Below are 26539 nucleotides of genomic sequence, written 5' to 3'. Positions count from 1 at the left end.
AGTCACAGGTCTCTGGAAGTCACAGGTCTGGAAGTCACAGGTCTCTGGAAGTCACAGGTCTCTGGAGGTCACAGGTCTGGAAGTCACAGGTCTGGGAGTCACAGGTCTGGAAGTCACAGGTCTGGAAGTCACAGGTCTCTGGAAGTCACAGGTCTCTGGAAGTCACAGGTCTGGAAGTCACAGGTCTCTGGAAGTCACAGGTCTCTGGAGGTCACAGGTCTGGAAGTCACAGGTCTGGAAGTCACAGGTCTGGAAGTCACAGGTCTCTGGAAGTCACAGGTCTGGAAGTCACAGGTCTCTGGAAGTCACAGGTCTCTGGAAGTCACAGGTCTGGAAGTCACAGGTCTCTGGAAGTCACAGGTCTCTGGAGGTCACAGGTCTGGAAGTCACAGGTCTGGAAGTCACAGGTCTCTGGAAGTCACAGGTCTGGAAGTCACAGGTCTCTGGAAGTCACAGGTCTCTGGAGGTCACAGGTCTCTGGAGGTCACAGGTCTGGAAGTCACAGGTCTGGAAGTCACAGGTCTGGGAGTCACAGGTCTCTGGAGGTCACAGGTCTGGAAGTCACAGGTCTGGAAGTCACAGGTCTCTGGAAGTCACAGGTCTCTGGTAGTCACAGGTCTCTGGTAGTCACAGGTCTGGAAGTCACAGGTCTCTGGTAGTCACAGGTCTGGAAGTCACAGGTCTGGAAGTCACAGGTCTGGAAGTCACAGGTTTCTGGAAGTCACAGGTTTCTGGAAGTCACAGGTTTCTGGAAGTCACAGGTCTCTGGAAGTCACAGGTCTGGGAGTCACAGGTCTGGGAGTCACAGGTCTGGAAGTCACAGGTCTCTGGAAGTCACAGGTCTCTGGGAGTCACAGGTCTGGAAGTCACAGGTCTCTGGAAGTCACAGGTCTCTGGAAGTCACAGGTCTCTGGGAGTCACAGGTCTGGAAGTCACAGGTCTCTGGTAGTCACAGGTCTCTGGTAGTCACAGGTCTGGAAGTCACAGGTCTCTGGTAGTCACAGGTCTGGAAGTCACAGGTCTCTGGAAGTCACAGGTCTCTGGTAGTCACAGGTCTGGAAGTCACAGGTCTGGAAGTCACAGGTTTCTGGAAGTCACAGGTTTCTGGAAGTCACAGGTCTCTGGAAGTCACAGGTCTCTGGAAGTCACAGGTCTCTGGTAGTCACAGGTCTCTGGTAGTCACAGGTCTGGAAGTCACAGGTTTCTGGAAGTCACAGGTTTCTGGAAGTCACAGGTTTCTGGAAGTCACAGGTCTCTGGAAGTCACAGGTCTGGGAGTCACAGGTCTGGGAGTCACAGGTCTGGGAGTCACAGGTCTGGAAGTCACAGGTCTCTGGTAGTCACAGGTCTGGAAGTCACAGGTCTGGAAGTCACAGGTTTCTGGAAGTCACAGGTTTCTGGAAGTCACAGGTTTCTGGAAGTCACAGGTTTCTGGAAGTCACAGGTCTGGGAGTCACAGGTCTGGGAGTCACAGGTCTCTGGAGGTCACAGGTCTGGAAGTCACAGGTCTGGAAGTCACAGGTCTGGAAGTCACAGGTCTCTGGAAGTCACAGGTCTCTGGAAGTCACAGGTCTGGGAGTCACAGGTCTGGAAGTCACAGGTCTCTGGTAGTCACAGGTCTCTGGTAGTCACAGGTCTGGAAGTCACAGGTCTGGAAGTCACAGGTCTCTGGTAGTCACAGGTCTGGAAGTCACAGGTCTGGAAGTCACAGGTTTCTGGAAGTCACAGGTCTCTGGAAGTCACAGGTCTCTGGAAGTCACAGGTCTGGAAGTCACAGGTCTCTGGTAGTCACAGGTCTCTGGTAGTCACAGGTCTGGAAGTCACAGGTTTCTGGAAGTCACAGGTTTCTGGAAGTCACAGGTCTCTGGAAGTCACAGGTCTCTGGAAGTCACAGGTCTGGAAGTCACAGGTCTGGAAGTCACAGGTCTCTGGAAGTCACAGGTCTCTGGAAGTCACAGGTCTCTGGAAGTCACAGGTCTCTGGAAGTCACAGGTCTGGAAGTCACAGGTCTCTGGAAGTCACAGGTCTGGGAGTCACAGGTCTCTGGAAGTCACAGGTCTCTGGAAGTCACAGGTCTCTGGAAGTCACAGGTCTGGAAGTCACAGGTCTGGGAGTCACAGGTCTGGAAGTCACAGGTCTCTGGAGGTCACAGGTCTGGGAGTCACAGGTCTGGGAGTCACAGGTCTGGAAGTCACAGGTCTCTGGAAGTCACAGGTCTGGGAGTCACAGGTCTGGAAGTCACAGGTCTGGGAGTCACAGGTCTGGAAGTCACAGGTCTGGGAGTCACAGGTCTGGAAGTCACAGGTCTCTGGGGAGCTGACAGTTGTGATGTAACGAGGATGAGGATGTGCTCCTTCTGCGGTCTGAAAACTCATCTTCATCACTACGGAGCACATTCAAAGAGAGTGACGTTATGTTGTCTTGCTGGAGGGATACTGTTTTCTACAGAATTTGATAAAGAATAATTATTTTTAATCATTTTCATTATTACAAATTATTTCCATTATTTGCCTCATAAATCACTAAAAATCAAATGATTTTATTTAGGCTTCGATATGACATTGATATTTATGTTCAAGACAAAAAGGCCAGGTAGTTCTGATGATCATGTGCAACTGGAAAAATGCTGACATCAATGGATAGTTTCTGAATAAACATTGTCCATGTTTACACCAGTTTAACCAGAACAGAAGCAGGAGGACTTCACTCTGCTGAAGTAACCAGAAAGTTTCTGTCTTCACCCTCATGGAAGAGTTAAAATCAGGATTTTTGTCTGATTTTCAGGTGGGTGAAGCCACACATTGGTAGAAGTGCATTTTCTGTCTGCTGGTTGGAGTGTGAACACGTGTGTGTGTGTGTCTGCCATGTGCAGTAAACATGCAGAAAATGAGCTGCTGCGGTGTAAATAAGATTATTTTAATTAAGAACCGAGCAGGAAACGTAGCTTTAAGGCATCAGAGTTTTAGCCTTGTGTTACATTAGACCAGTTTGTATTTTGATGTCATCATCCATCTCATGTTTTAAACATAGAACATAAGCTGGGATTTAAAGACACACAACAGAACCGTTGCTGTTTTCCCATCATGCGCCCCATCAACGGCGACTTCAGGCTCCATCCTGCATCCTACCTGAGCTGTTAGCTCTCTCCAGCCTGCAGAAGACCATCTTACCATGACTCTTGTTTTGTCTCTTTCTCTCTTTTAAGCTTCTTGTTTCTTTGCTGAATCAGCGATGTTGCGTGTTCAAAACAACCAGTTCCTTATAATACCGTGAAGCGAAACATCACGTCACGTCGAGGATGTAAAACCTGTATAAAGGGCCGCCTTTACCTAGCATTTACCTCCAAAATGTACCACTACAGAAAATAATACCCAGGTTTACACTGAGGTTGTCTTCATTTCGTTTTTCTAACATATTAATAACATGACCATAATGAACGATACTGAATACAACAATGAATGAATAAAAAACAGCAGCAACAGATCAAACAACCCGGTGAAGCTTCCTAAACAGAAACAGCTTATCATTATTACTCTGCAGACACTGCAGCCACACCATGGGAAAACCTGCAGATGTTATCACTAAGCACTGCTCTGTCCTGTTAGGAAGCACTTCTTCTGGTTGCTTTAGCACAGAAAGCTTCATTATGTCCTTAAAATCCACATTATGAAGAATTCAAGTGGTCATAAGTGTAAGAATGACTGACAATGTTACCTCGTTTGTGTCCGAAATATGATCTGAAATATGATATGACCTGGGCTTCAACCCAGCTAACCCTGTGCATTAAGGTGTCCTTGCCTGTAAAGTGTCGGTTTCTCAGCCTCAGGACACTACCGGACAGCAGCAGCTTTAGAAATACATGATAGATGTCTCAGTAGGGCTGGGCGATATGACCTAATTACTTACTAATTAATTACTAATTAATTACTAATGATGGTAAAAACACCTGTGGTATCATCTGGAGTTGATGTAGTACTGCTCAAATGTATAAGTAAGGCAGTTAGTACAGTAAATGTACAACTGAATACAACTTTATCACGACTCTGATGGAACCTGCAGCTGCAGCGGTTGTTGGCGGGGTACCACAAGGCCTCTAAATGACTGTTTCGGTTATTGGTCGTCAACTTTTTGTTTGGTTTGTTCAGGTTTGAGCGCGTGTCAGATGGTGTTAGTGCAGTTACTTCTGAGCTGGTCCAGTTATTCATCGTCTGCTTGAACTGGGTAATAGTTTAAATATGCCAGAGTCCACTTAATGGCTCAGCCTCTTTCTGAGACCACAGCCAAGTCTAAAACCAGTTACTTCTGTATGCTGGCTTTGTTTAGCCTGTCAGCACTTGTGGTTGTTAAGATATCCGTCCATCGTGCTTCTCAGGACTGGCATCCGGAGCGTCTGGAGCGTGGGAATTTAGATCAGACCAAGCTGGCATGTTGTCCTGGTGGCATCCGAAGCCTCGGCATCCTCGGAGACCGTTGCTAGACACAAAGCCTCAGCTTGACGGTCGCACGCGGTGATATGAACCAAAACAGATATACTATCAGCATCTAGTAGCCATTGTTTACATTTTGTAGTTTTAACTCAATGCCATGCATTTCTCTGAAAACCTGAAGCGAACACTTCCACCACCAACATATTCTCTATTTAACTTTGATTTAATTACATTTAACTTCATTTTATTTCATTTGTATTTTAATATGAACACATTCAATCACTCTGAAATGACTTGTGTTCACAGCTCATACAGAAACTGACCTTTTAACTACTTTCTCCTTGTGTGCACATCATGAATCTTATCTGAGCGCCCTGTTTTTGCAAAGATCTAGCTCATTTTGTCTCAGGAGGCTGGGCATCCCGTTGAAACAATGCTGAATTAGAGCAGTTGTGATTGAACCTGACTCCATGTAGGTCAGTATAAATAGCTGCGAAGGAGGATGTGCGGCTTGTAGCCTAGTTCATCTTTCTCTGTAGACACTGATGAGACACAATCATACTTGTAGCATGAAGGGAGGCAGGTGGTCCAGCATGAAGTCATACTGTATTTTTATAATAGGTAGGCTGAGGAGAGTCCAGGAGTAAAGGTTCTGTCAGACTAAATGGATAGAAACAGATCAGTTGTGTGAACTGAGATAATGTTAGCAGGACTGGGTGGAAATGGTTTGCAGCTCAGCTGAAAGAATAAAGCAATCACACACAAACCTCAACCATGCTGCGCACACAGCACTCCCATCCCAGAGAAGAGGAAGGTAGTGACGTGAACATGAGAGAATTCACAGCTCCTGCTACATGTAGATACGGCTGTTCTCAGATGAATAATGTGTGAAACTGCTGCAGCTGATGCTTTTTATGTAAACACAGAGGAAATATAACCATGGAAATGATGTATAATGTTAAATACATCTTAATATTTCATGCATTCACTGCATTTTAAACCTGAAGTGGAGACTTTTTTCCTTCTTTGGTTTTGTGAGGAGTAAGAAAAACTTTAAACCCTTACAGCCCTGAAGGCTCCATATTTGGGGTGTTTTCTTAACCAGAAACCAATTTTTAAAAAATTTTTATTTCACACATTTTGTCAAATCTCACGTTCCCTTAAATATGACACCAGGAGAATTCAAATACACCTTGTGGTTGCAGAGATACAGTTGCTTTTTGCACAATTAGTTGGATTTTGATCGTGATCACAATTTTGGTGGCCACAAATAAATAAACCTGATTGTCAACAATATTTACATTCAGAGCACGAGCTCTGGACTCAGGTTCTCAACCAGTAGTCTGCCAACCACCAGGGGCGCGTGGTTAATTCTTCATTAAACTGCCAAAATACCAAGCGCGCACATCTTTTACCAGCAGCCAGTTAAGTATCGTTGGATTGGTTGGACATTTGAGGTGGGCGTGGTTAACACGGAAAAGCATGAAGCTTTTCCGTGTTAACCACGTGAAAGATGCTGCTTTCACATTTTTCCTGTTGCAGGTAAAGTAGATTGCTTTGATTAAACAGCTGATCGAGGAAGTAAAAAAAATTACGAACAGTTTTACAACATGTTACATTAAAATACACGAACCCTGCCGCGGACGAAGTTGCTCGTTAAATATAAAATAAACAGCTGCATTGCACAAAAAGCAGACATTGCCGCCCGCATTGATCCCTCCCAGCTTCAGACGAAGCTTCTTGTGGAGGATGTAACTTTAGACTGATAAGAGCAAGTCATGTCGAGAATGGAAAATACACCTGCATCAAAGCACTGCATAAGATCTCACTGCAATAATTTCTCCAAAGGGGCGTAGCCTGTGCTGGATGAAAAATGTCGAGGGAATAGAGAGGGAATATGGTAAGCGCTTGTTGCTTTTTTCTTTGCTTTGTAATATATATATATATATATATATATATATATATATATATATATATATATAATGTGTATATGTAGATATATGTATATATATATGTATATGTAGATATATGTATATATATATGTATATGTAGATATATGTATATATATATGTATATGTAGATATATGTATATATATATGTATATGTAGATATATGTATATATATATGTATATGTAGATATATGTGTAGATATATGTATATGTAGATATATGTATATGTATATGTATATGTATATATATATGTATATGTATATTTATATGTATATATATATGTAGATATATGTGTATATATATGTATATGTAGATATATGTATATATATATGTATATGTAGATATATATATGTATATGTAGATATATGTATATATATATGTATATGTAGATATATGTATATATATATGTATATGTAGATATGTATATGTATATGTAGATATATGTATATGTATATATATGTATATGTATATGTAGATATATGTATATGTAGATATATGTATATGTATATATATATGTATATATGTATATGTGTATATATATATATATATATATATATATGTATATGTATATATATATATATATGTATATGTAGATATATATTACAAAGCAAAGAAAAAAGCAACAAGCGCTTACCATTGACCAACAGGTAATACGAGAGGTAGGTTATACAAACAGGAAGTGATGCATCAAACGGAAAACTTTTATTTTTATTCAAGTTTTCTTGTGAAACACAGCATTGATTACTAGAATGTTAATATTTTTTTAAAATCTATTAAATAATTCTATTAGAGGTTTCATTGCTAGTTGAGTTCTCAGAGGTTTGTCTAGTCTTGATTACATTTAAATTCTGAATTGTGAACTCTCATGTTGCCTAGCAACAAGGAAATTAGCTCCCCACTCATTTATATTGGAATCAGTGTGACATCACAGTGACATCAAAAACACGGATCAAAGAACGTAACGCCATGACAACGTGTGATGTAATTCCAGTGTATATAAAGGCCACAGTTCCGAGTCACATTTTGTGGGATCATCGAGCGGAGTATAGTTGTAAGAAGCATCTGGATCGGTTTTCGAATCTTTTCAAGATTGTTTGGTAGACGAGAACAACTTGTAGGAACATTATATCATTAGATATTGTTCTGAGAAACATCTGATTTGTCAAGTTTAAGCAAAGACTTCAAAGTATCTTTGGATATCGTGTTGAGTAATATCTAACTTCTCAACTTTTCCAAGGACTTGAAGGGATCTTTGTACATCTTGTTGGGAAATATTTAATTTCTCAACTTCTCCAAAGTTCAAAGGATCGTTGGACTTTGTGTTGGGAAATATTTAATTTCTCAACTTTTCCAAGCATTCCAAAGAATCTTTGGACATTGTCAATTAGTCTGACTCCAAGAGCAGCAGAAATGGAGGAAAACCAGACAAGAAGACTATGGAGTGATATGGTGGATGAAGAATTAGGGTTCGCTGAAGAAATGGATCCAGGGTCATATGTCTTCATTTTTGTTGACAATGATGAAGAAACTGAAATGGAGTCCATCACCCAACAAAAGACCCAAGATCAGTACAGGGAAAATTTCAACTTGTTTGAGGAGAACCAGACTCCATCTGCAGCTGAAAAACTGTGGACTGGTATGGTAAACGAAGAAATGGGGCCTGTTGAGGACATGGATCCAGAGTCTTCTATCCTCACCGCTAGTGAAGAAACTAAAGTGGAGCCCATCACCCAACACAAGACCCCAAATGGCAACACTGAATATGTTGCCCTTCCTGAGGTTGGTGACAACCTGTCCCAGGACTCTGAAACAAAGAGTTCACAGAAAGTCCAGGACTGTAGTCACTCCCAGACATGTTCGACTTCTAGTCAACATGAAGAAACGCAGGAGTTTCCACGTTTCCAGGACCCTGCTGAGAAAACTGCTCCCAGATCTGGCTATGTCCAGGAGGAGCGGTCCCATCAACAGACTCCTGGTAAGTCTGCGTATCCCCCTTCACAAGACATCAGGTATAAAGGGATACAATGCCAGACATCTGCTGACTGTGCAGCCAAAATCTCACAAAGAGAACGCAGGTTCCCGAATCCTGCAAATAATTTTCACCAGAGATCACCATCAAATTTCCACCAAACGGAGATGGACTACCTGAGAAATCAGGTGGAAGATCTCAAAGTAAGATTACAGAAGAAGAACCAGTTTCTCACTTTGGAGAAGGAGAAGAGAATAAAAGCAGAACAAGAATCTCAATCCAATGGAAACCAACTTTACCACCTGACCGATGAGGTGGAGGATCTGAGAGCCAGACTCCAGAAGAAGAACCAGCTTCTCACTCTGGAGAAGGAGAAGAGGATAAAAGCAGAGAAAGAATCTGAAAGCACCTGGAAAATGTTTGCTGATTCAGACCAGCAAAGAGAAAAAGAATGCCGTCTCAGAAAACATTATGAACGGGAGCTGCAGAAATACAGGAACATCGCAGAGGAACTGGAACAATCATCAAGAACACCAAGCCCAGAGCTCAGACAGGTAGAAGCCCCCGTGGGAAACCTTGATGAGCTCGAACAGTTAAAGAAACAGTTGGAAGAGCAAATCAAATCCAACCAAGACTTGCAATCCAGACTGACGTCTCAGGACAAGACGATCGGAGATCTGGAGTGGAAGGTGGCAGAAATGACTGTGCAACTCAAGATGGCAACTGGCATCAATGGCCCTCAGGTACCTGATCAGGTATCTGAACCAGGCTGCCTCTTAGCAGAGTCCAAACAAGAACTGCTCTCTGAACCATCTGTGGACCCAGAATCTCAAGTCCAAGAACCACAAGCAGACTCAAAACCACAGGTGGGCTCAGAGCAAGCAGACTTCCAACCACAGAAAGTCTCTGGACCAGAACCGGACTCAGAACCACTGTCAGAACGAGGACAGTCGGCCTCTCAGGTCTCAGAAACACAAACGGACTTCCAACCACAGAAAGTCTCTGGACCAGAACCAGACTCAGAACCACTGTCAGAACGAGGACAGTCGGCCTCTCAGGTCTCAGAAACACAAGCGGACTTTCAACCACAGGAAGTCTCTGGACCAGAACCAGACTCAGAACCACTGTCAGAACGAGGACAGTCGGCCTCTCAGGTCTCAGAAACACAAGCAGACTTCCAACCACAGGAAGTCTCTGAACCAGAACCGGACTCAGAACCACTGTCAGAACGAGGACAGTCGGCCTCTCAGGTCTCAGAAACACAAGCAGACTTCCAACCACAGAAAGTCTCTGGACCAGAACCAGACTCAGAACCACTGTCAGAACGAGGACAGTCGGCCTCGCAGGTCTCAGAAACACAAGCAGACTTCCAACCACAGGAAGTCTCTGGACCAAAGGAGGACTTAACACATGATGTGGACTTCAAAAAGCCAAAGATACCATCTCAGTGGAGACGTCGCACAAAATATGAAACACCAGCACATCTCCACCAACAGAAGAACCAAAACCATGTACCGAAAACACATAAAAGTCCTCCATCATGGTTCTCAAGAGAATCTTCTTCACAAAGAAGAATCTCAGATCAAAGAAGACCAGATAAAAGACCCCATCGCTATGGTGATGGTGTAAAAAACAGATCACTACAGCACATCAACACCTACACACAAATCTAAATGTGGAGTGGAAACACAAACACTCACACAGACACTCATACACTAACACACACACACATCGCAATGCCAATTTAATAAATGATGGTAACAATACTACTAATACTGAAAATACTTCATTATTCTCTTTCAGACAGGTCCAATCCACCTCGTTCCTTTTCTGCAGAGGTTTCGATTTTCCATTTTGGGTTAGTTTTACTTAACCCTCAAAAGAAAATGGATACCAACTGCAACTACAGCAATGGAAAATGTTTTGATTGAGCCAAAAGGAGGAAATGGATTAAGCTAAAAAAAAATCAATTTAAATAATAATAATAAATTTAAAAAAAAATTGTTTTATGGTTTCATTGTTTTTCCATGAAGTTTTTTTTTTATTCAACAATGTTTTTTGTACGGATGTGAGAACAACACAGTTCCTAATCTAGTAAATGACCTTATTTTTTTATCAACTTACTTTTACTTAGTTTAACTCCTTTTCATCAAAACTCCTAATATCACACACTAAAAATATTGTTAAAGATGTTCAGGAGTGTCTCGACTTTTTCAAAATTTAAAATTCATTCTTAAAACAGCGGCACTTCGGGGACATCACACAAACTAAAACCTAAATGTTGGTCTGAACCATAGACTGTATATAGAGATGGACGGAGCCTCCGTGACGTCACCTGTAGGTTTCTGAAGAACTCAATTGAAACTCAGTGGGCGGTTCCCACCATCACCATCTTGGCAGCGTCATGCGCGTTGTCTAGCCCGGAAAATACAGATATGGGCAAAGAGGTGGAGCTGAGAGGGGGCTGTGAGTGTCATGGTGGCTAATTGACAGCAAACTCCGAGCTTTCTGTAGCCTAAAACTAACCAAGCTAACCCGGAGATAACCTGAGCTAAGCAGCTAACGGAGGTAAGCGGGCTAAAGCTAAGTCACATTTTTAACCAGCTGAAAAACCGCAGTTGTTTTAGGTTCTTCTGACTTGAAGCCGGAAATTGGTACCTGTCAATCAAAAGGACACGCCCTTAAATATGCCAAACTTCGAGATTAAATTACTTTTAAACGGGCGAGTTAGAAAAAATTCACTCCCCCCACAGTTGTCATGAAGGTAAACCTGACCTATTAATGGATTTTTTAACCAGGCTGTAAACATGTTTATTTCTGCTGTAAACATGTTTATTTCTGCCTTCAAGTTGGCCTTTTCAACATGGGAGTCTATAGGGATTTGCTCTGTTTTGGAACCGGAGGTTGCCGCTTGGTCTAAACATAGCAGACATTTCAGGTTATAATTCCCAAAATTGACCTTCCTAATCAGCAGATACTATAATGGAGGTCATAAGATGGCTGCCGTTGCTATGGAAACAGTGAAGCCACAAGATGCCATACTGATGATAAGGTTACAAGATGGCTGCTGTTGCAGATAATTGCTGCTAGCATTAAATATGTTTGATCAGTTGCCATGGAGAATTTGTGGGCTGTCTGGTGTCTAGTCTAGTTTAGGTAATGTTACGCTAAAGCTAATCTGATGCTAAAATCCGATGTGTGTCTGTGACCAGTCCTGGGAAATGGTTTAGTCCTTGATGAGAATAAACTCAGTTTAACAACATTCTTGCATGTAGATTTGTAAAATTCAGCAACTATTACTTGTTAAGTACGAGGTGGTGAGCCCAGACCAGCTCTAAATAACTGATGACATGGGGGCTCTTTTGGAAATGAAACCTTCCTCTTTAGCTTCCATGTTTTGTTTTCTTTGGGATGCATTTCTGTGCGAGATATGAGCCGGAGAGAGCGTTGCTGGTTTATATCAAAAGGAGAAAAGAAATCTTTAAACTGAATGTCATACATTTCAGTAATTTAATACATAAAACAGGAATGAATGTATCAGAGTTTTAACTTTGTTTGTCCAGCAGGATGACTGAGCTGTGCCAGAAATTTCTTCTTTTGTTATTCACCGTAAAGTAGCAGCTTATATAGAGGTTATATGAACAACAGCTTCTATGCCTGCTGGTTTGAGATAGATGACTTGGTTTGCACATGTGTCTGTGTGGCATCGGGGCAGAACAAATATAATGTGGACAGATACCATAACTGTGGTATCAATAAGATAAATAAAATCAGTCTGTTTAGTTTTTACTACAAGGACACAGTATAAACCTGTTTTAGAGGAAACTTCTGTGTTTTGGCAGGAGGTTGTATCTTGCAGTTGGTAAGTTTTTTATTAACTTTACGTCCTTCATACTTTGAGGTTACGTCTTATGATAATCCTCTGGGTCACGTAAAAACAAATTTCTGCACGAACACTGAACAGAAGCTGAAATTTAAAAGTTCACATTGCAAACCAAGTAGCACTACTGGTCAGAAGTAACACTTAGGGCACGTTCACATCAGCCTTTTTTATTTGAATCTGAGTCCATTTGCTCGGAAAGTCCGCTTCATTTGGGGAAATGTGGACATGCCAAACAAATTCTGATTCGGACCAAAGAAGCGACTCGGTCCACCTACAAACGCAGATCTTGGCCTTTTTCAAGGGGACCAAATATAGAAAGTGGACCACAAAAAATAAATCACTTCCTGCATTTGACATAGCGTTGCATTATGAGTAAATACAGCAATGGCGTTAAGGGTCCTCTGCCTCGTCTGGTGTTCATACTGCGTCCATTGTTGCAGTGGATTTCTGCAGTATACTTGCATAAGACACAATAAAAACCCAAAACAGCCCTAGTTTCGTCTTCATGTTTAACTCGCAGGTGGAGGAAACAGTTTCCTTCTTCACGCGGGTCCTCTCTTTTATTAAATACCAGTGCAGCGCCACCTCTGGTGGGAATGGGGATATATTATTCTAATGGTTTGGCTGGTTTGACCAAAGTACAGCGTGAACAGGATCTCGGCCCGCATGGGTACGCCCCCCTACAGCTGGTTCGAGTCCCCAATCGGACCGAGTCTAGCGGACTATCCTGATGTGAATGCACTGTTAGATTTTTCTTCACATGGCTCAGGTCGACTCATCAGAACTGACCGAGTCAGCTGGAACTGAATCAGCTGCTAAGTCATGATGTTCCTTATTATTTCAGTGGTCCTGTCCTTAATCACACATCTACTGTTCTGCATTACTTCATGTTTTTTGTGGGCTTTTTTGAAAGACATATGCACCAGTATTTTAATAAATAATTCTTTTGTGCATTTTCCATTTGTTGCTGTTGCCTTACTGTCTCCAAAGTCACCACAACATCTGCAGAACAGAAGAGTTTGAGGCCTTGATCCACTACTTTCGCACCACACTGAAATAACCTGTTTTGCCTATGTTCAGCTTGGTATTTTGCAGCAGATACTGCATGGGTGTTCTGGAAATTTATAAGTCAGCAATAATAATAATAATTTTCTTCTAAAGCCTGGGAGGAAGGGCTGAAGATAGACTGCAGACCTCTGGTTTAGAGGTTTTTATTGGATAAAGGTGGTGGCAGTGGTGTCACTACAACAGTTTTTATGAGTGGTATGCAGCAGAAGTAGCGACTTACTCTTTCGAATAGTAGCTTCAAGTTTCAACTCAGAGTAAGCTTCCACCAACAGAGTGCCATCAAATGACAAATCACAGTGCACAATAAAGCATCCAATGTAAGCAAAATAAAGCATTTCTTGGCTGATCCATCTTGGCACTGACAGTTTAACTGGTTGGCTTAATCTGCATTGTGTGAAGTCAAGAAGCAACAGCTTGGATGTAATGTTCAGTCCCACATTGTAGCTATAAAACTCACTGTCTTACACCTGCCTACCGTATCATTGCATTTTGCAGGAGTTGTGCTGCTTACTAATGTAAGGCTGTAAAAATGTGACACATCAGAATTACTGTTGCCGGATTGTTTTTGTGTCGCTGCCGCTTGCTGATTTGTATATTGTTTCATTGTGCATTGTGCATGTTAGCAGACTATTTATATCCTGGTGTGTCTATTGAAGGAAACCAGTGACTGGAGTTAATCTGAAACTAACAGCTGTATGTGTAAAAGCTTTTCCCCATGAAGCTTGTTATTAGATGTAGAGAGTAAGTACCTGTCTTTAGTCACCCTCGGGGTAAAGTGGCCATGGTAATGGAGGTTTATGAGAGCTGTGTTTATGACTCTAAAGGCCCGAGAAGACCAATGCAACGTCATCCTCTGATGCTGCAGCTTTTCAGCCCCACAGCCGTGAAGGATAGCATGTGTATTAAAAAAAAAAAAGGCTCTGCATGTGTGTTGTGAATAAAGTCAGGTCAGCATGAGCCTTCTTGTAGTCTGAATGTCTAAGAGCAATGGGCAGAAATAATAAGACTCACAATTATTCACTTGGAGGATTTTTTTGCAACAACGTCGTTTTATTGTGAAAAAGTCTTGGTGCATGGTAAGTGCAATCGTCCTGCAGGAGTCGTATGGTGTTCACCGTCCACTCCAGGAATAAAACCATCTCTACTGATGCAGCAGCAAGCCTGCTGTTCCAACACTGAGGAACTCCCCTCTAAATTAACTCAGCTGGCCTAAACAGATGGTCATAGCCTCAATCCTCTTGTGGATTTTACAGCCTCTAGCTAAAATCTGGTGGTTTATATGGGGAAAGAAAAAAAACAGAATGGATGTTGTGTGAAAGCAGTCTGGTTCATGGAAAGTCAGTGTGACTGTTGCACTTGTGACCACACCTAACTGTAACACTGCATTACACAACACTGAGTAATAAAGTTCTGAGATGGAGGGCAGAGACCATGATGGTACATGGCAGCAGAACACAGAGGCCATTTCCTTTCTGAATAAGTCAGATTTCTAATTAGACAAATTCATTGTAAAATGTCACAGTTGCAGCCAAATTTATCAAAGTCCCACAGCAAATTAGCTTTATTGGCAGAATATTCCAACTAGCTGCTGTTTTAAATCAAACTAGAAAATTTCTGAAGAAATTTTGATGGGTACCAATGAAGCTGCCCGTCCCCCCATGTGTGTGGCAAATGTCCTAATGAGTGTGAGTCAGGGGCCTCTGATCTGTAGTGTGTGTGTGTGTGTGTGTGTGTGTGTGTGTGCGTGCGTGCGTGCGTGCGTGCGTGCGTGCGTGTGTGCGTGCGTGCGTGTGTGTGCGCGTGCGTGCGTGTGTGTTGGGGAGAAGAAAGAGAAGAGGTGCGCTGACGCGCGCGTCTGTATTTTCCCACTGACAGCAGTTAATGAGTGATATTCATAATAAACCAATAGTGTGGATCAATAAAAAGGGTGTTTATCATTAAATGTGTCCTGTTCCTCTGAAAGAGGACAAGAGAGAAAAGAAGTGAGGCACGCTGACGCGCGCGTCTGCTGATACTCACTATATGTAAAGCAGTTATTGAGTGATGTCAATTAAAAACCAATAAACAGTGTGAATAGATCAATAACTGCATCCTGTTCCTCTGAACCACTGTATATTACTGTATATGGGCATGTGTGTGCGTGATTCCAGTCTTCCACACAAACCGGCTTCCTGCTCGTTAAGGTCGTCCTGGCAACGGGACACTTTGTAACTGCCATCTCACTCAAACTGACAGATACAGAGCACAGAGACTAATAGGAAATTAATAAACCCCTAGAACAACCGAGTGCTGTTTGCAAACGAAACGTCGTATCAAAATAATTCTTGAACCGTGAGCGCCAGAAGACTTTCAGGAACACAGGAATGTAATTTATTTTGCCCTATTGTGAAGGGAATTTAAATGGTGGCGACTTATCAAAAATGAGCACAATTTTTCAGTCCGGTCAGATTTGAATGGAGCTTCAATGGGAGGAAAAGTAGACTTTCTAACCTTTGAAGCTCCGTAACTCAAAAACCGTGCGTCTGAGCAAGTTTGGACCCACGGTCTAGATTGTAGCCAACTTGATTCCCGACGTTTTGAGATAAAGCTTGTGCACGTATGATGAAAACTCTAGGCGTGAGAGCCATTTGTTTGAGGATTTTAGAAATTAAATTTTTAGAGTGCGGCTAGAGTGAAGAGGGATTTTGGACAATTTTCTGATTTTTCATAAAACGTAACTCGCGATCAAAACCGATATGACAAAGTGCTTTGAGATGATTAAAGTTTCATTTGTTGTGTTCATTCCTATGGGACAAAATTTCGCAGTTTTTTGCGAATTACGTAAAAACCGTAAGACTTTTGTAGAGCGAAAGTCATAGCACACTTCTCTGGGCCGAGACGCACGTTTTGATATAACTTTTGTGGGGGTGCTGGCAACGCCCTAGGAGGAGATACGCGCCTATCCATGATGGATCATTGATGATCGAATGTTGGATCAGTGTAATCAGACCAGCAACGTTTCTCCATCTTCTATTGTCCAGTTCTGGTGAGTCTGTGTGAATTGTAGCCTCAGTTTCCTGTTCTTACTGACAGGAGGGAACCCGCTGTGGTCTTCTGCTGCTGGAGACCATCTGCTTCCAGGCTGGACGGGTTGTGTGTTCAGAGATGCAACATACTTTAGTTGGAACCACTTCTTATTTGACTTCCTCCTGTTCTTCTGTCATTATTGTGACTTCCACTAATGACTGCTGTTGTTCAGGCTCTGTCCCATGCTGTGATCAGGCCTCTTCTTATAGTGGATTAGACCCAGCAGTTCTCTGTTATTTCAGACCAGTCCGTCATTTATGTCTAAAGTTCTAGAGAACATTTTTTAAATCCATTTTCAGTCTTTTCCAGGAAAAACAACTATACCAGTCTGGTTTTAGATCTCATCATTGTACTGAATCTGCTACTTAAAGAACAGAATAACAATCTCTTGTCTCTCGCTGTCAAAAAACCTCTTCTGCTGGTGATGTTGGTCCCTACGGCAGCTTTTGACACTGTAGACCAACCAGTCCTTAACATCTGGTTCAGCTGGTTGGCTTTCAGAGAGCTGTGCTTGTATGATTTAAGTCCTGTTCAACACACGGGTCTTTTTCTGTCATGACAGGTGACTTGTCCTCCTCTTCAACTCTGTTTACCTCTGGAATGTCGCCGGGATCCATTCTGAGACCATTATCTGTTTTGTTTTTTTTATCTCTATGCTGATCTCCTGGAAACCTATCTACCAGTCACTCCCAGTTCTCCCACTTAGACGCCACGTAAACGCTGTTGACGGGCGCTTAAAGGACATTAAACAGTGGCTCTCTAAAAACCTCCTCCACCTAAATAAACAATAACAAAACTGAATGAATCCTGTTTAATGCCTGATGTTTGTGTGTCTGGATGCCTGGGAACTGGGGCGGCGATGTTTTCTGGTTTCTGTTGTGTGTCTGAACACTGCGGCTCATCTCTTTGTACATCCCTTCTCTCCGCCATGGTAGCTGACTTTGGAGAAATGCATTAGTGCAACAGTAGGAGGTATTAGAGTCACTGCGCCTCGAGCCAAAAGGGCTGTAACCACACAGCGTCTACCACAAAGTCAGAGGAAGGAAATGCTTACACACACTCTGCAACGCACACACTTGCACTACTCGCTCTGAGAGGTCCTTTTAAGGAAAAGGCCCAGCTCACGCCCGAGTGCTGAGTGGAGCTGAAGCAAGTCCCTCAAATGCAGAAACACAAATACTGTGACTGCATGTCTGCATGAGTCCTGAGAATCTGACAAGATTGTATCCGTCTAAACACAACCCCCTCCATCTATTCTGAGTTCAAATGATACCTGATATTCAGTGTTACTCTGCTGGTTGCAGGGTAATGTAGTCCAGCTGTACGGCCTGAAAATGACCAGCTGTTACATGAAACCTCTGGTCACATGCATGTCCAGCATTTATGGATGTGTGCTTAAATTTCACTTTTATTTTTTTCTGCTTTCTCATTGTTTGCTTCTATTTATGTCTGGCTGCGCCTTTAGGCCGAGGTCAGGCTCGCAGCGAAGAGGGCGGCCAGGGCAGAGGCCAGAGAGATCCGCATGAAGGAGCTGGAGCGGCAGCAGAAAGAGGTAAACAAGTTACAACAAACACCCGGATTTTGATATAAACTGCTTCCAACAGAGAAATTTAATGAAGGAAATGTTTCAAATGATCTTTATATGCATGCACAAGTGTGTGGAACAATTTTCCCATTTTATGCTGACTGGAGCAGATCAGCTGCATGCAGAATTATTGCATGTTGGTGCAGATGTTGTTTGCTGCGTGGCCTAGTGACACATTGTCCTAAATAACAACAGGATTTCAGCAATATTCCTGGCTCAAACCTGCAGTTTGGACCTAAAGAGTTTCCTGTTAGCAGAGCTTTATGCTCTTGAACATGTGTCTCCTTTTTGGTCACAGGTCAGTGCACAAACTTCCACAATAACTGCAGAGGCAAATGAAGTGCAGTGAAATGTAAAAATCTGCACAAAAAGAAACACATCTGCCGTTAATACAGATGTCTATGATGAAGTTCCTCGATATTACTGATAGGTTATCGATACTGCTTCTTTAATCCCACATTTATCATCATTAATCTCATACTGCAACATTCCCAACAGCTGAGGAAGATAAATCTCCCAAACTCTGCAAGATTTCTTGTTCTTGGAAAACTTCAGACGGCTAAAAATGGTGTTAATCCTCTGGGCTGGTGGACGCCAAAGTTGTAGCTGCCGTTCAGGACACCGAGGTCTGGACCTCCGCTTTTCCCAAAAAAATAGTCTTCTGAGCCGTGGGGTTTTTCAGAAGACTAAGCAGTTGTGATGTGCAGATTCATACTGACTTATAGAGATGGATGGATGGATGGATAGATGGATAGATGGATGGATGGATGGATGGATGGATGGATGGATGGATAGATAGATAGATAGATAGATAGATAGATAGGTAGATGGATAGATAGATGGATAGATTGATAGATGGATAGATAGATAGATGGATAGATAGATAGATAGATGGATGGATGGATAGCATGCAAAACATCTAAATCTGAGAAGCTGCGTGGTGCTGATGTCACCTCACTGAGTTTTATAAAGTCTTTTCTGTTAAATACCACCAATATGTGAAGTGTATTAGAAGCTTTGGAGATAAAACTTTAACAAAGACACAGGCAGCTTTATTTGTTCTTCTCAACAGGAATGAAGATCTACTACAATGTGACATTTGTTCTTATGTAAAGCATTTTGCGGAATGTTTTTGGCATGAAAGTGCTTTATGAATTTGATTTTTAATTAGCCCAGGAATATAAAGACTGTTTGATGATGAGCAACAATGTTACTTACAGACATGTTATATATGGTAAGATCTCTTATTTTCCTGATATGTGATTAAAAATGACAGATAATGAGTAAATATTTCCCTTGAAGGAACATTAAAACTTCCTTTCTGGCCCTTTGCCTCTCCAGACAAGTATTTGGAATCGGCACTACATTCTGCTTCATGTTGAAACAGTGTGTGTTGCTTTGTGTTTGCATTGTAGGTCAGTGGTGTGTTACATGAGTTTTTCTTTCTCTGCTTTAACACCTCTGATCTTCACCATAGGAGGCTGTACTTTTCTGAGCTCACTATTCTTAGCCTGAAGTAATCTCAATCACACAAACAGACTGTCATCTGTTGCCACTGACCTCTTTTACCTCACCCAGCTCCTTTCTTCTGAATTTATTTTCATTTTCTGCTGCCTAAGCCGGTACTTACTGTTAATGTCACCCAAAGCGAATACAAGTCTCCCTGAGCTTTCTCCAGTCAGCTGCGCTTTGTTATGCAATGATATTCTCAGAAGTAATTAAGGAATTAAGTCAAGTCTGCCAGCTTTATTATCATTACTAAAGGCTGAACTAGGATTTTATTTTATTCTAAATTTGAGATAAACAAGGGTTTTATGTTTTTAGGGAAATGCTCTCTGCCATGCTATTAGTCATTTGGAACTGGTTCGGCTTTGGGACCTGGGAACAGGAACACATGTTGTTTAATTAGCTTAAAGACTTGATAAACTCGGGACAGAACAGCACATTTGTTTCAGCACCTCAAACAGAGGCGTGTCGCCAAGTGGGAGAAAGGAGTGCAGTTAAAAGAGTTGTCCTTTGCCAGCCATCACTCGTGGCCGGAACATACTTGACAGCCAGCGTCTAGATTAATTTCCAGTGTATCTCATGCTGAGTGAGGAGCACGATGGAGAGAGATCCAGGATGTGTTGCATATAGTTTAGGATATGATGCCAATTTACATCGTGGAAAAATCCGGTTACTCATGTTGTTCACAGGTTTTTCTGTACAGACTTCCTGATGAACATTTAAAAGCAAAAACATGCAAATATTTACTAGAATGTCAGTGTGAGAGGCCAGACCTCCACCAAGCTGCTTATTTCCACCATACTGTGATTTCCAGTCTGTTCTGGTTCTACGTTCATGTTATATAGATCTACTATCATATTCCAGATCCATTGATAATGAATCTACTGTGTCTCGGCTACGTTGTGGTGTTTGTTGCATGTTTGTTTGTAGTGATGAAAAGTTGTTCCTGTTCTGGATGGTAGCGTCTAGAACGTTGTTCCTGTTCTGGATGGTAGTATCCAGAACGTTGTTCCTGTTCTGGATGATAGCGTCCAGAACGTTGTTCCTGTTCTGGATGGTAGCGTCTAGAACGTTGTTCCTGTTCTGGATGGTAGCGTCTAGAACGTTGTTCCTGTTCTGGATGGTAGCGCCTAGAACGTTGTTCCTGTTCTGGATGGTAGCGCCTAGAACGTTGTTCCTTTTCTGGATGGTAGCGCCTAGAACGTTGTTCCTGTTCTGGATGGTAGCGCCTAGAACGTTGTTCCTCTTCTGGATGGTAGCGTCTAGAATGTTGTTCCTTTTCTGGATGGTAGCGCCTAGAACGTTGTTCCTGTTCTGGATGGTAGCGTCTAGAACGTTGTTCCTGTTCTGGATGGTAGCGTCTAGAACGTTGTTCCTTTTCTGGATGGTAGCGCCTAGAACGTTGTTCCTGTTCTGGATGGTAGCGCCTAGAACGTTGTTCCTGTTCTGGATGGTAGCGTCTAGAACATTGTTCCTTTTCTGGATGGTAGCGCCTAGAATGTTGTTCCTCTTCTGGATGATGGTATCCAGAACGTTGTTCCTGTTCTGGATGGTAGCACCTAGAAAGTTGTTCCTTTTCTGGATGGTAGCGCCTAGAACGTTGTTCCTGTTCTGGATGATGGTATTCAGAACGTTGTTCCTGTTCTGGATGGTGGTATCCAGAATGTTGTTGTTCTGGATGTTAGCATCCAGAGTGTTGCTGGGATCCACATCTATCTTTTATTTCTTGGACCAAGACCTGTTCCCAGAAACACATCATGAAAATCCATCCAGTAGTTTTGCGCTCAAATTGATATAAACTCACAGAAGAGATAAAAACAAAAAAAAAAAAAAGAAAAAAGTTAAACTTCTTATCTGTCATTGTAGTATATTGTAAGAAAAAATGGATTCGGCATGAAAAAAAATCAAAGATTATATATATATATTTTTAGCTATGTTGCCCAAGCCATACTGAAAATTATGGGAAATGACAATAACCATAAGAGAAATCAGACAAGTTGCTACTTCTTTTAAGAAAACACAAAAGCACTGCAGGAAAACCAAACAGAGGATCATCAGGAGCACCAAGTGGTTCCTCGTCCCGATAGTAGTCTATACATTCTGTAATCATGAATAATAAGAAATATAGTTAGACCCCTCAGTTTACTGTAAATCTGTAAAAACTCTGACCAATCCAAACGTTCCGACCCAAACGGAGTTGTTCATTTCTTATATTTAGTAAGCTTCTTCTCCCGGCTCACCTTCCCCCCCCCCCCCCCCCCCCTCCTGCAAGGAGCAACGCCAAAAGGGGAGGAGCCAAGACAGGGCGCCACTTTCCCATCTTGCTAGCTCTCCAACATTACCTACCCCCAGGTTTAACAGACTAGAAATTTCCACTCAGCTGGAGAGAACTGCATTTTCTTATTTTGCACATTGGTGCTGAAATTACTCCAGGACACCTTAAAGTTCACTATCTTTGTCTCTTCTGATCAAATCAAAGCTTTTTAAGGAGCTTAAATAACCAAAGTCTGTAAATTCTACTTAAAAGATTGTTTTTTTCCAATGTTTTGACCCTGTCTTATTGTTGTATTGAATTGTTTTATTGTGTATTTTATGTGTGTAGATCGTTACAGCGAGCTGAATAGGTCTCCCTTCAAAAAGAGACTATTGATCTGTTTATGATTGATTTATGGTGCTCTGGAGACTTAATATAAAAAAATATACTTTTCTTCTTTTAAACAAAACTCTTTTTAGGTTTTCTGGGGAAAACGTAAAACTGTGCCGCTTCATTCATTTTTGCTTGTGTATCACATCAGTTATTTTATCATAAAACACAACCGAGATACTGGTCCGATAAACACACACACAAGTCATACGTGCTGGATCAATGGTTATTGTTAATCCGAGTCTGGTCAGGGTGTGTGACCCTTAAACCTTTTAGCCAGGTTCTAAAGGGGATTAGTAGTTTGAGCTCCTTGGTTTGTCCCACAGTGGAGCAGTTACTGTTGTTGCCGAGGCGCTGACTCGAGGCATGGGTTGCAGGACTCACAGCCACCTCAGGACTTTCTGGATGTTTCTTCACACGATGAAGACAGAATTCAGGAGTGGACCGTCAGAAAAACCTTAGTAGCAGCAAACAAAGGTCCTGCTTTGTCCACCTGTTGCTCTCAGCGTCGCGTCTCTGCCTGATCCGGCATACATGGCTGTCCGTGGCGCCGGCTGCTGACCCCTGAACGATGCCACCTTTCCTGGTTTTCTGAGGGCAGCAGGACGGCCGGCCATCGGCTGACGGGAAGGGGGCTGAGGGCTGCCTTCACCAGGCACCCGAGAGCCCCTCAGTTTAAAAAAGGAAGAGGGAGTTTGGTGAGTCGAAGAGAATGGGCACACGCTTGCAGACTGATTGTGTAACTGGTTTGATGAATGGGCTTATGACGGGGCCAGGCTTACTGGCTAATAAGCTGGCCAGACACGAAACGGGAGGAAAGTAAACAGACCAGATGGGCTTCAGTGTTTCCTGTGTTGTTGTTGTTGTTTATGTTGTTTGTTTCAGAAAATCCTTTCGTTTTGATTGAATTTATTGTTGTATTTTATCAGCGTAGAGGAAAGCATCCAGTGACAGGTGTACCATACAGGATCTCTGCAGCTCAGTCTCCACTTCCTGAACTTTGCTTTGCTGACGATTCAGCAAAAGGTTTGAGGTCTTTAAATCCGGGACATGACTTTTATTTGACCTGAGCTGTAACTTTACGGGGCCAAGAGGCCATATTCCTCTAATTACCTCAGTGTGCTGCTGTTGCTGAGGTGTTGCAGTGGGCAGGGTGATTTCTGCAAGCCTGCACCACCATGCAGACAATCCATTTATCAGGCTAGTGTACAAGAGAAACTGCAGTTGTAATGCTGGATTAAGGTCGTGGAATGCTTGGATGGAAAATGTAACAGTGAGGGTGGGGTGGGTTTTTTGGGTTTGCTGGATATGGGCAGCGACGGGTTGGAGCCAAGTTGCAGAGGCAGCACAGGCATTGGCACCGTTGCTCCCACTGGTGACAGAAATGTGGGTGTGTGAAGTCTCAGAAAGCTGTTAAAGTAAAAGCATCACATTAGAGACTGTTGAGATGTGATTTTACACACAAGTTAGAGAATCTTCTTCTCCACCAAAGGAATGGGATCTGGTGGCAGCGTTTGTTGAGAAGAGCCGCTTACGTCCTGTCATAAACTACGGCTTAGATGAGGGATCTCGCTAATCTTTTTATGGATGATTATTGGTTTTAACTGGTGGGCTTCGGTGGGCCAGTTTTGGCCCTTTGGTTGTACGTTTGACACATGTGGTCTTAACTTGAAGCATAATTCAGAATTAAACACCATTTTCATGTTTATTTTTTTGTTTTGTTTGTTGTTGTGTTTATGTTGTTGAGGTTTTCAGCCCCTATAAGGAGCGATCAGACTGAAGGGCTGGGCCCACTAGAGTTCAATGTTCCCTTTTTTTATTGCAAGCTTTGCTTCCTGTTTCTCTGCAGTAATTGTGTCCTTTTCAACCAGCTGTTAATGTTAGAATTACTTTTATCATTTATGTTTCTTTGTGGAGACACGTTGCTCCAGATGTATGATGCTCTTCTTTCACCCTTTTAATGTATTTTCATGCATCATATCATTACAGTGGACACCTGTTGAAAGGCTGTTTTCTGCTGCATTAGAATGCTGTATTTGTAAATCAGCTCCTTTAGTGGACATTAGCCAGTAGAATAAACATCTTATGTATGCGCTTATGTTGTAATTACTAAGTTTGCCTCAGTGATAAACAAAAGATTAAATAATTTAGATCAGTTTTAATAGAATAAATGTAGAAATAGTTTATTTAAAACATATTTTATAGAATAAGTAACAATAGAATAAAAAAAATTTAAATTAGACTATAGATTTTTATCAATCATCACTTGCATGTCTGTAAAAGTAAAGTATTGAATGTGGGGGAAAAAATGCATTTTTGCTTTTTAAGAATTTGCGCAGCAGAGTGTTCAGCATGCTGAAAAACCGTCATTTACCATGAATAGGAAGGTAAATAGTTCCTGGACATCTGCTGTGACGATGGATGTTCTCAAATCAGCTTCTCTCGCAGAGATGAAGTTTTTTTTCACCATCTTCATTCACCCCAAACATTCATATCCATTCATAAACCAGCTATGCCTGGATTAATCAGTATCAAATCAGATTTAATCTAAATCTAATCAGGCTGTTGTGGATCTACTTGATTCAGGAAAGTAGTAATGTTAGCCAGCCTTACTGTATTGATCCTTTCAGTTTCTCTCTTTCTTATTGGCTTATTAATCTTTAATTTGGAGCATTTTTAAGGCCCTACTTTATACTAATAGCCATTGTGCATTCGATGCGTAATCCCAACTGAAACCTCCTCACAAGAAAAACATGTCCAGTTCACCTCCACATTTACTCTACAGGTTGCTCTTAAGGTGATGACTGGAATTTCATGGAATGAAGCAAAAGGAGAAAGTATTTCTAATGTCTTTTACGTTATGTTGTAAATTTGTTCACCGACATTCGTATTGTTGAGGTTTTTTCTTGTCAGGCACCCATACAGACAGCTACGGGTTTATTTTTAGTCTGGCGCCGCCACGGGCAACCTGGGGTCCTGACATACCGGTTAGTGAATATGAGTAAAGCACGTTCTGGAGTTAGAGTGACTTTCAGTGAATGAGAAAACGCTTATTAGCATAAAACCCTTCATCACTTCATCACTTCCAGTTATTATCCATCCATTTGTCATCCTCTATATACCATCCATCCTTCCATCCATCTGGCATCCATCCATCCATCCATCCTCTATTCTCACTCAGCCACCCATCCATCCATCTGACATCCATCCATCCATCCATCATCCATCTGGCATCCATCCATCTGTCTATCTATCCATCAATCCATCCACCCATCCATCCATCTGACATCCACCCATCCATCCATTCATCCATCCACCCATCCATCTATCCATCCATCCATCTGACATCCACCCATCCATCCATTCATCCATCTGTCTATCTATCCATCCATCTATTCATCCATCCCTCCATCCTCTATTCTCACTCATCCACCCATCCATCCATCATCCATCTGGCATCCATCCATCTGTCTATCTATCCATCCATCCATCTGACATCCACCCATCCATCCATTCATCCATCCATCTGACATCCACCCATCCATCCATTCATCCATCCACCCATCCATCTATCCATCCATCCATCTGACATCCACCCATCCATCCATTCATCCATCCATCTGACTATCTATCCATCCATCCATCCATCATCCATCTATTCATCCATCCATCCATCCTCTATTCTCACTCATCCACCCATCCATCCATCATCCATCTGGCATCCATCCATCTGTCTATCTATCCATCCATCTATTCATCCATCCCTCCATCCTCTATTCTCACTCATCCACCCATCCATCCATCATCCATCTGGCATCCATCCATCTGTCTATCTATCCATCCATCCATCCATCATCCATCTATTCATCCATCCCTACATCCTCTATTCTCACTCATCCACCCATCCATCCATCATCCATCTGGCATCCATCCATCTGTCTATCTATCCATCCATCCATCCATCATCCATCTATTCATCCATCCATCCATCCTCTATTCTCACTCATCCACCCATCCATCCATCTGACATCCATCTGACATCCATCCATCCATCCATCATCCATCTGGCATCCATCCATCTATCCATCCATCCATCCATCATCCATCTATTCATCCATCCATCCATCCTCTATTCTCACTCATCCACCCATCCATCCATCTGACATCCATCTGACATCCACCCATCCATCCATTCATCCATCCACCCATCCATCTATCCATCCATCTGGCATCCATCCATCCATCCATTCATCCATCGTCTGTTCTCACCCATCCATCTATCCAGCCATCCATTCATCCATCTGGCATCCACCCATCCAGTCCTCTATTCTCACTCCTCCACCATCCATCCATCCACCCATCCATCTATCCATCCATCCATCATCGTCCATCCTACATCCATCCATCCTCCCTCCCTGCTCCCTCACAGGGACCGCCTGGTCC

At 42.4% G+C, this 26539-nt stretch overlaps 1 protein-coding gene across 3 annotated transcripts in view; it reads left to right on the top strand.

Moving 5' to 3' along the window:
* The window catches only part of lrrfip1a (leucine rich repeat (in FLII) interacting protein 1a), an 86442-nt gene that overhangs the window by 21509 nt on the left and 38394 nt on the right, over positions 1 to 26539 (top strand). For all 3 annotated transcript variants that reach the window (XM_079253953.1, XM_079253951.1, XM_079253952.1), the window contains exon 2: positions 17827 to 17913. In XM_079253953.1, the coding sequence (XP_079110079.1) occupies positions 17827 to 17913 (87 nt within the window). The remainder of the gene's footprint in view (positions 1 to 17826; positions 17914 to 26539) is intronic.

Source organism: Telmatherina bonti, assembly GCF_933228915.1.
Source record: "Telmatherina bonti genome assembly, chromosome: 15".
Taxonomy (NCBI): Eukaryota; Metazoa; Chordata; class Actinopteri; order Atheriniformes; family Telmatherinidae; genus Telmatherina; species Telmatherina bonti.
This window is presented reverse-complemented; position numbering and strand designations above follow the sequence as displayed.